The 11,677-nt window shown below is 32.2% G+C and overlaps 1 protein-coding gene across 1 annotated transcript; it reads right to left on the bottom strand.

Moving 5' to 3' along the window:
• Positions 1-278: 278 nt before the first annotated feature.
• Positions 279-9,354, bottom strand: LOC127737284 (mucin-5B-like). The gene is made up of 3 exons (XM_052247853.1): positions 9,176-9,354; positions 923-1,002; positions 279-674 (listed from the first exon to the last, which is right to left on the bottom strand). Exons 1-3 carry the CDS (start codon positions 9,261-9,263, stop codon positions 402-404), a joined length of 441 nt encoding a protein of 146 aa, XP_052103813.1. The 5' UTR covers positions 9,264-9,354; the 3' UTR covers positions 279-401.
• Positions 9,355-11,677: the final 2,323 nt, after the last annotated feature.

Below are 11,677 nucleotides of genomic sequence, written 5' to 3' on the forward strand. Positions count from 1 at the left end.
CATACCACATCTCCTGGTGGATAGTTGTATCATCGACAATCATACCACATCTCCTGGTGGATAGTTGTCTCATTGACAATCATACCACATCTCCTGGTGGATAGTTGTCTCATCGACAATCATACCACATCTCCTTATTCTAACTCTGGTGGATAGTTGTATCATCGACAATCATACCACATCTCCTGGTGGATAGTTGTCTCATTGACAATCATACCACATCTCCTGGTGGATAGTTGTCTCATCGACAATCATACCACATCTCCTGGTGGATAGTTGTCTCATCGACAATCATACCACAACTCCTTATTTATATAAATTTAACACAATTAGCCATAGCCATCACATCCAGACAAAGTGTTTAGAATGTTATAACTCCATGTTCTTTATTAGCCATGTATTTAACGTACGGGAGAGAATCTCATTAATAACTGAATGGTTAATATACCTATTGGTAATACACAGTAAAACCGGACCTGGTAATCCCTACACGTAGCTTCCATTGGTTGATCTTCGTTCCTGCATTCCAATCCCGTTTTTGTACAGGCGTTATGCAGTTTGTCAGGTGCTAGATGTGCCTCACGTTCTGTAAACTCCAACCAGTTATCAAAGATATGTGTTCTGCATTCACTGTGATAGATGAAGTACTGTTTATCACAAATAGATGGTCCTTCCTGTAAACAGAGATTCCTGATTGTATATAACACACAGTTAGTAAGCCTTTACAACCTATAATTGCTGACCATATTGATATTAAATATCAATGCAATATGACAATATTGACTATATTTCACATAATATTTTTGTCGAAAGTTTCTTTAGAAAAAAACATTGAATGATAATAAAACAGGTACCATCTCAATATATCACATACAAAGTCTGAGTGTTTCAGTTTAATGTCGCTATTGTAACATGTACTTACCCTTTCTATAGCAGATACCGTCTCTACGTCACCGATACCAACTCTGGGTGTGTCTACATCATACCACTGTGTCCAATATCCTACAGTTAAAGAAAGGATTAGAATCTTCATTGTGTGGTTATCAAGTCCATATTTCCCTTAACGTGACGTAAAGCAAGCAACAATCAATCATGTATTTGATATTTTTAACACTTTATAAACAATACAAATATCAATACATGCACATGTAGTGTATTCATTAAAGAGCCAGCAAACGTTCGACAGAAAAAAATAAGGTCTATGTACGATCGACAACAATAAATCAAATAAAATGTTGTTTTGTTATCATTGTTATTAATAAAATGTTGTTATTAATAAAATGTTGTTTTGTTATTATTGTCTTTAATATAATGTTGTTATATATTTTATTTTCAATATGTCATCTGTGCTATCTATTGAAGTTTCAATTTATAATTTATGATAGTTCGTTTTTAGTTGCTATCACACATGTTTACCATGAAATGCCATAATGGCATTTTAGTACATGTTCGCTTTATGAAAACACAGTTAATAGGTGTATGCACAATTTTAATTAGTGGAATTACAAATTTTACATAGCAGAAGATGCAATTTATAAAAAAAAGTTTAGAAAATGCACTTAACACAATGATATCGGTATAAAATACAACAAAATACAGGTTCGAACAAAGCAATAAAAAATAAATCGTATCAAAGAGGGAACACAGGTTCGAACAAAACAATACAAAAAAGATCGTATAAAAAAAAGAAAAAAAGAGGGAACACAGGTTCGAACAAAGCAATAAAAAATAAATCGTACCAAAGAGGGTTTGCTGTTACTGAAAGCAAGTTAAAAGTCTCTCAATCAACCTTTACCTGATATGAAATAAAGCCATTCTACAGTATCTTTGATCAGTTTCTTCACTATTATACTAAAGACAGACTTTGGGCTAGATTTCATACAGTTATGTCATATACAATCAGGAAGAGATTGTTTGCTTTATAAATGTTTTAAACCTGTAATGCCACTTTCATTACATTTTTAATAGTACTAGTAAACACATTTGACCAATAAATACTGTCTATATCCTTGTTATCAAAGTTTTAGTACTATATATATATATATATATCTTTGATATCACTACAAACACGGTTTTATTGAACCAACCATAAAATGGATTCAACAGAAAACCATCATAAGAAAAAAAAAAGAAAAGCTTATCTTACATACTGATAAGAAGATTGTCATGAGAAATTTCACTTTTTACTTGAATTAAGTCAGATTAAAAAAATATGAATTAAGTAAGGGTTAAAATAATATCACTTTTAACCTTGAATAAAGTAAGTGTTTGAGTCTATTGAGATTGATATTTCATTTGAATGATATAGTTCGTTATAACGTTAGTTATTTAAAACACTGTACCGAAGAGGAGCATGTGTAATAAATCATGAAACAGATGTTTGTTTCATACATTAGAAGGACATAAGGAATTATAAAACAATATTGGACTGTTAAGTAGTACACATAAAACACCAACACCGACTCTCAGAAAAACATTTAGACCTACAAACAAAGACAGCCTGACTTCGTGTACGCACAAAATTCGGTCTGGTTAAATCAGTTTTACATGGCCACTACCCCCCCCCCCCCCCCCCCCCCATGTTTTGTCTATTTAGACTAAATGATCAACATGTACAGGATCAGACATGCTTGCTTCTACATGAATTAAGTTAATGAAGCCACCCTATTGGTTGGATACTGCTGCTGAAGAATCAATGTGGTAAGAATTGCTGATTATTACAGGGGTCTATTTATTTTCACGAAAGAAAAAGATATACACTTTCAGGGACGTAACAACCGTTAAGCTAGTCTATGTTTTTACCTAGCATGTTTTAACAGTGACGTACGTTGTATCATATGTTTTTGCTATCTTATACACCTTTGACAATTTGGCTGTTATGTTTAATTTTAATTTTATAAAATTTATATACCCGTTGAAAACTTAATCAGAAATAAATGTAATGAGTCGTTAGTTACAACCATAACCTATTACTACAAGGATATAGTACGATCTGGATTTTGCATGAGGGTCTCGAATTGTCCCTAATTACAGGTGCATTTTTGACAGGGTTTCCCCTGTACTCGTGCGGCTTTAATTTGTATCCATAAAACGTATGTCTATGCCCTTAGTTGCGATCTTGGCCGAGGTGAATTGTGGAATTAACTGATATTTTATAGAAATTATACAAGGAATATGTTACAGGAATTAATCAAGTCTTTATTGTGAATTGTTTAATTCCTATAAAATATCAATTCATTTTACAATTTACCTCTGCCAAGGTCGCAACTAGGTCGTTCAGTATGTACCCGGGAACAAGGAAGCTTTCAATGACATAATTATACTTGAAATATGTTTTACGTGACGTTTTGCTGTTCAAACATTTTATATATTGTACTGTAAGTTCAAACCATCTTAAAAATGTTATAATGTTTAGCTTTTAACATAGCTTTATCCGATGAATTATATGTGTGAAGCACGAAGAACACGTACAATCTCACGTTCCTGTCTCAGACATCTAATCACTTGTATAAAAACAAGAAAACAAACATCTAATAGATCATGTACTATTCCTAACCTATTTATTTGATTAATGACATACATGTAATATTTAAACTATAAAAATGATTGAAAATTACATTGGGTTTTATTCTAAAATAATAAGAATGTTTTTGAGAAGAAAAAAAGATTGTTCGAGATATGAGATACGCACGAACAAACGCAAACTGTAGTTTCACATAAACTTATTTGCTGAGTGGTCTAAAATAATGGACACGACACATAATTTGTTCCCTTTTATGTTTCAACAGCTTGAACAAGAATCTCGTTAAGGGAAAATATATATCATTTGCATGTGCAATACCGTTGTAACAAAACGAACAAAAATCATCATATCAATATAGATTATGATCACTAGAACACACCCGCGAAATCGCGGGCATTTAGAGCGTTGTTGATGGTATGTAAACTGTTGTAGGGTGAATTTTTGTAAAAGATTTTATGACTGGAGTATTTCAGGAAAGTTATCAAAAGTCAAAGGTACTTGGGGACAGTACAACTTTTTTAGCCCTCCCCCTTTTTCCAAAGTCCGTTACTTTTTTGTTGTTTTCTGTTAATTTCAATTATATTAGCGTTTTTTTTTCTGTACATTATGAACATACATAATAACATATACTATATAAATACAGTTTATTTGGTATTTATTATCAATTCATGGAGTTAAACTTGGAATTGATAGCAAAATAGCAAATACACTGTATTTATATAGTATACATGTATGTTTGTTCATAGTATTCAGAAAAACCGCGAAAATAATTGTCCTGTCCCCTTATACCTATGAAAATAATGTGTAAGTTTTAAGTCCTAAGCGGAAGTCTTATCTATGACTTAAAAGTCAGTCCGAGGACGGAAACAATATCCGGACGTCTTTATTTTCGTTTTTCTCCCAAAAAACCCCAAACGAAATATTAATAAGCGAGGATGACAAATGCGACTATGCATGGTACCTATAGGACATAAAAGCATGATGATTGGTTTAATGTGGAAGGAAGAGAAGCGACACACAAAATGAAGTCTTCTCATTTAATAGTATAGATTATGCGTCTAAATTGTGACAACTTTACGACAGACGTTCTCCATCAGATACATATGTATTAAACAGGACTAAGACCACAAATTACATATATACTTCGTCTGAAATTGTTCCATCAATGTAAGATTTGAAAATTTGCGATAGCAGATATTTGTTCTTCCCCATAAGCGGGATTTGAACCCATACTTCTGTGCCATCGTGGCAACTCCACTTGCACTGTGTCCAACGCTTTATCTAAGATTGTAATGATGTATTGTGGCATAAATATGGTATACCTTGCAGATCAGCTGATCTTTGTCTGTCGTAGAAGATAATACTTACCATGCATATAATAATATAATATCATTACGATTACTAATAAAAGCTCTATTTTTATATAGCCTAGCTGACCTAGTGGTCTAAGGCGTTGGACACATAACAAAGATGGACACAGAACATAATGATTTGTCACGATGCCACAGAATCTTTGGTACAGCTATAGCTGAGGGAAGAACAGGAAATCTGCAGATCTAAAATTGTTGTGATAAATTTCATACGAAGTATATATATCAATATTCATTTTTGTTCTGTCACGATAATTGAACATGTGGTAATATAATACCAAAACATTACATATAGGACATTAAAAAGCTGTTAATATGACAAAAATCATTTTCTTGAATTCAACATTTCTTCATTATCAATTTTAATCAGTATTAGAATTTTCAGGCCACCTATAAAATCAGTCGCCATTTATTGCATTACCAAACAGTTCAATGCGTACACATGATCAATAATGAAAAAAACTGCATAGGCATACTGAAACCACTTCTGTAAAATGGTAATCTAAAGCTAAATACCAAAGATGAATAAAGACTATCAAAAGTACAAAAGACTATCAGAAACTGAACCTTGTAATCTCCTACTAAACAAGGTGAACATATCTGTATTTCCATGCGAATTCTCACATACTGTTGTTTGGTCAAAATATTTCAAAATCGTATCTAAGATCTAAGAGAAATGGAAATTTCTATTGCGACATTTTCAGACTTTTTAAACACATAACTGGAAAACGAAACACAAAATTTGTAATGACGTCATATTTAAAGTGTTAATGATAACCATGTAAATACACCTTACCTAACATACAGAATTTAAACGGGCTATTTTTAGTAACCAAAAGTTATAATTAATGGTAAAACTAATATTTATATAATCTCTCGAAACTAATTTTTTAAACATAAAAAAAAATGTTGTTGTTGTTTATTGCTTAACTTTCAGTGGCAAATATCAAGTTCATAGATATAGGAAGATGTGGTATGAGTGCCAATGAGACAACTCTCCATCCAAGTTACAATTTATAAAAGTAAACCATTATATAGGTCAAGGTACGGCCTTCAACACGGAGCATTGGCTCACACCGAACATGCATGTTCAGGACGATAAAAAAATGAGTGGAATAAATAGTTATGAAGAAGAAATATGCCGTGATTAATGACAAGACCCAGAAGGTAACCACAAAGAGACACGAATCGACCCAGACGGTAATCCCAAAGAGACACGAATCATTCTGTATCGTAATCTACTTGAATGAGTCGGATTTAAAAAAAAATCTTAATATGTGTAATTTGAGGTCGCAGCTATACTGACGGACCTTAAAAATGCAGCACTGTCGCTATTTGTTTTAATTTTCTTTTTCAGATATGCAGTACTTGTAAAATACATATATAAACATGCATTTTATCCATTGACTTAATAAAGTTTGCAGTTCGAAAGTTGAATTGATCACGTCACTTAAAATGTTAAAACAATGTGGTATGCAGTGAAACCTTGGTTTTCTCCTTATTAATGGATGTGTCCGCTGTCGAAGGCAATGAGTACTTTAAACCTACACTTTTAAGATTGACAAAGACGTTGTCCAGTTCTGTGTGGGAAGGAGGAGGGGGTCAGTTTTGTCCAATTTGAATTTTCCCCTGTCTATTACACTGATTTTGGCAATTATGTAGTTCAAACTGTAAACCTTATAATGATTTTTCACGGTCGAGTTTGTGGTTGGCTCAAATCTGTCTCCCATCACACCCTGTGGTTAGCAGTTGACATTGCAGTCATAAACATCTCTCGTTGTAACTGCAGGTCACAGTGACCTAGTCATGGGTGGTCATTTACAAATCCCGTCTGCCTGTACCGTTGTTGTAGGAACTGAAAGGGGAATTTTGACATGAAATAGTCGAGCAAAGCACGTTGACTTATTCATGCTTGCAACATTTTTATCGCCTGATTCGCATTTTTTTTGCACAGTCTCGGTTGTATGTAAGCACAGCAACTTTTTTTCTGATTTTAGTATGGGCATTCAAAGAAGTTTCACGAAGAAAAAAACGAAAAAATTTATGTCACGATGGGTTTCAAATCTAGCGTCAAGAAAACTCGTGGAAATCAATAATCCAGTATGTCCAATCATCTCGGGTAAGTCAGGTATCAACAAAAATGTGTGTTGCGTTTTTTATGTCCGTCAGTATTGTTTAAACAGCAGCTGATCATTCCCGTTGATACTGGACTGCTCTAGATGTTATGTAATGAAAATGTCTTTTCATGGATGATTTGTGAAACATCCTGACAAGTGTTACGTGCAATATATCTATACCTTATATAGTAATAGATATACTCATTGAATTAGGCCAATAAAAAAACATGCAAATATTTGTAACACCAAAATTGTGTAAAACATAAAGATAAATTATAATAAAACATCTTTCAAATTAATCTTTACAATTTAAATTTTAATATCATAGACTTTATTTGGGTTACATTTTCCCATTTTTTCATAGACTGTAGTTAACAACCCGTAGACCATATCATATAACTAGATGCTAAATCCTATTACAATGGTTTCAGTAGGGACTTGCGTATTATGTTTGATTTCTTTCAAAAGAGAGCATAAATGAAGTTACAAATATGTCCCTCAAAATAGACTACAAGCTTGTAATCTATTTATAATTTATTGTAATGAAGCCAAATAAAATATTGATCATTCTGAGTCTGTTTGACCGCAAGCCTTCAAAATTCAATGTGACACTCATTTAAGGTGATATTTTATTTATATGCATGTAATCCTCTAAAAGTACAAGTCAACACGTCAATTTTGGTAATAAGTGATATATTTCCCTATTGGTCATAATAAGTAACTATGATTGGCAATTGTCGTCAGCACTGATATGATGTTTTGTTGTGATCATTCTTGTCCTTCTATCTAATGTAAACATTACAGATGTTATTGTAAGAAAAACATTTAACCACAAAAATAAAACAGTTTATAAAGTTTTCTGTGTACAATGTTGTGGAGGTATTGGATTTTTATTTTTTTTTTATTTTTTGTGTTTTTTTGTTTTTTTTTCTCTCTCTTATATTTTTTTTTCTCTTTCTTTATTTTATTTTATTTTATTCTATTTTTTGGTGGGTGGTCTATGGCCATGCGATTACTTGAAATGTCATTGCATCTTTAATATCTTCTCTGTTTATAGTAATTTTATAATGTTAAAAAAAAAATTATTCTTATTTTTCTTTTAAATCTTAACCGCCTTTGTGGTATTGTGCTAGCATGCGCGCCTTGAGTGGAATCGGTCGTGGGTTCGGTACCTTTATGGTTGAACCAAGGCCTTTAAAATTGGAGGTTATTTTGCAACTTGGATTAAACAAAAATCAATCCGTCTTTGAAACGTTCAAGACACAAAGAAAGTTGTATGATTTGAACTTTTTGCGCTTTCATAATTGTCTTTTTTTTAAATGGACCATGCGAAGGTAAGTTTTTTTTTTTTTAACAACATAATAATTTTATTCATCAAATATTGCTTGTTACATAAACCATCAAGATTCCAAGTTTCTCTTAACGTACCCTATTACAATCCACTGACTACCCAGGGAATAATCAGCTGATTAGATTAATTGACATACATTTTGTATACAAAACACTATAATAACAATATTAGAAAATTATTCATTGATTATGTTCCTTTTAATTGTTAGTAACATTGGACTTATTGCCTTATGTCCATTAATATAAATGTAAGTTTAATATGTAGTTTTGTTGTTATAAATTTGAACAATAATAATTAAATAAATAATCTGTCCTCTGATATGTATGTTTATTCAGGAACATCTATTCTTTATATTTTCATAATACTTGCATAAAGGAATAACAGGGATCGCAACCCCCCCCCCCCCCCTTTTTTTTTTTGGTATTACACAGGAACCAACAAGCTGGCTATACTGGTCAACAAAAGTTGTATACGAATGGCTTCTTTATTAGTTTACTATCGATCTGAACAATATTAACGGTTATACCATTTGCATAAACTTTGTATAATGTCATTCATTTCTGTCATTGTTTTCAACTGAAGTTATTTAGTCCATCACTATGATAAGTCGTCAAATAACTAATTTTATGAAGATTTATTCAATTTTGAAAGATAATTTAATTGGTAGGGGGTACAGATGTATATTAAATCTTCCAAAAGGTATCTTTATGGTTTTGATTATAATATTTAAAGGTTTGTTTAAAGAACAAAGAAATGACAACGCAAAGAAACATACTAATAACTGTAGAAAAAAATACAAAATGATAAATCTTACCAGTTACGGTTGTATTTCCTTGTACTAAAATGGTACACATACTTATTGATACCACGAAATTATATACAACGTATTTCTTTCCCTCCATGTTATATTTTTATTGAATATGAAACCTCTTTTTGTCTTTTTCAGATATCAGGTATTTCCCTTTTGACCACGTGGTAAGGATATTAGTTACTCATTCATTTCATCATTACAATAAAGGATTTCTATTATTAGACATATTTACCTGTATGACATCATGGGTCAATTCAGGTAAATACGTAGGGGTTACTAAACAATCGAACTTAAAGTTTAAATAAACATTAGGAAACTGCACCTTGCTCTTTTGATTGGATATTACCTGTTTCATTCAAATAAACTTTTTATTTTGTGTTTTTTTTTATTATATAAGAATAAGAAGAATAAGAATATTTAATTTCCAATTAAAGGGCCCTATAAAGAGCTTTTATCACATTACATACAAATACATAAGATTAGACATAAATTGAGAAACATAAAAGAAAACTACACAGTTTTACCGACAAATATCATAGTAACGTTGTTTCAGTATAATATACTCGAATATCTATAATAGATTTTTCTACGTCGAAATTAATTCAGTTTCCAGTTTCGACTATTTAGAAAAGTTTCAGTTTACTATACTATTCTTTATTTTGCCATTTGTTGGGTATATTGCAAATATTATTTTCTCATCCGTGAGATTTTTTGACCGATTTTCGTCTGGGAGTTAACAGTGGCGGATTCAAGCGGGGGCGTGGCGGGCGTGCGCCCCCTACAATTTGCAAAGCATGGGTTGTCCTCAGCGTAATAAAGAATATTTCGATAATTTTACCTCCAAAAAGTGGGAGTTTTGGGGTAGGGAAGTGGGAATCAGGGACCCCCTGTCCACCCCCTCTTCCGTGGATGTTATCTTATTTTTATGTCCCTGATTGTTTTTGTAATTTTTTGTAAACAATAATACAACACCACGACTTACCACAGACCAGTACCAGGTCTGGACCTACAGCACCACGACTAAACCCTGACGAGTACCGGGTCTGGACCTGCGTCGCTGCATGCAATTGATTGAGGTAACTTGTATACCGGAGCATTACTGGTCATTCCCTTTCATTGAAGCAAAGAAAACCTTTTCCTTGCTGCAGATCAAATATCAAATAATTTCCTTTCATAGAAGCAAAGAAAATTTTGATCGAAAGTTTCCTACTCAAGGTCCTATTGACGAACGGAGTTGAACAGTTACTAGACCTGCTTTCGCCTTTTCGCCTTTGGCGACGCAAGTAAAAAGATGAACAGAGCATCAATATCAATTTCAGCTGTTTTCACTCGAATGTTTTTTTTTTTTTGTTTCTAGATTTGTTGTACTAACAATGATACATTCTAGGTATTTACTCCTATAACAATTGCTACTTCAACATTAGCGTTCCAATAAAACAAAATGTGTGAAAGAGATGATAATTCTTCTGTATACTTTTCTTGTAATAATAACGTCATGCGTCGACAAGGAACTAATAACACTTTTGAAGCAAATGAGTTAACTCCAAGATTTGTTTAAACGAAGTGTTAATTTTATGCTGATTTATTTTCTATATTTTTTGTTGTTTCTTCCGGTAATAATCTTGTATATTCTTTGTTTTGATTTCTAGTTTTCCTTTTCGGTCATATTACAGGGCTTGTGTATTTACACAAAACGATGTTTTATGAATTTGAAGGCTAAACGAAAATACTCAGAAGATTAAAGTGCCTAAACAATAAGCTTAATCAACTGATATCTAGAAAAGCTAGAAAAAAATCTAATATAAAAAAATATTCAAATTACAAATTGAAACTAACCCTAGCTCAAAATATTGTGACTTAGGTAAGTTGACATTTTAGACATTTCCTGCAAAAAATTTTGAGTTAACACTTTATGATAAAAAGCATTACAAAAATACCAAACTCTGTCACTGACAGCAAAGACAAGAATAAAGAAGTGCCTGTTTTATTGGACAGTAAAGACAACAAAATAGAAGTGTCTGTTTTACTGAACGGTTAAGACAAGAATATTGAAGTGTCTGTTTTACTGACAGTAAAGTCAAGAATATTGAAGTGTCTGTTTTATTGACAGTAAAGATAAGAATAAAGAAGTGTCTGTTTTACTGACAGTTAGACATGAATATGGAAGTGTCTGTTTTACTGTCAGTAAAGTCAAGAATATGGAAATGTCTGTTTTACTGTCAGCAGACAAGAATATGGAAGCGTCTGATTTACTGACAGCAGACAAGAATATTGAAGTATCTGTACACGAGAGATTAGTGTCGATTGTTTTATTTCCCACCAAGAATTAAATAAAACATATATTTTATTTATATTATTTTACGTTATAGTGTTTTTATACAGTTGCATATCAATCAATGGACTAGAGCGCTGGTTTAACAAAGGTCTCGGTTATTTTGACCTGCCACAAGTCACTTCCGTCTTGTATTATTATTCATTGTGGTGGTTTAATACTGATCAAACTTC

This window comes from Mytilus californianus, unplaced genomic scaffold (assembly GCF_021869535.1).
Source record: "Mytilus californianus isolate M0D057914Y unplaced genomic scaffold, xbMytCali1.0.p SCAF_4, whole genome shotgun sequence".
Taxonomy (NCBI): Eukaryota; Metazoa; Mollusca; class Bivalvia; order Mytilida; family Mytilidae; genus Mytilus; species Mytilus californianus.

Coding starts and splice junctions, on each gene's coding strand:
- LOC127737284 (XM_052247853.1), bottom strand. CDS start 9,263: ATGGAGGGAAAGAAATACGTTGTATATAATTTCGTGGTATCAATAAGT. Junction 1,003..9,175: donor AGGAAATACAACCGTAACTG/GTAAGATTTATC, acceptor CTTTAACTGTAG/GATATTGGACACAGTGGTAT. Junction 675..922: donor CGGTATCTGCTATAGAAAGG/GTAAGTACATGT, acceptor CTCTGTTTACAG/GAAGGACCATCTATTTGTGA.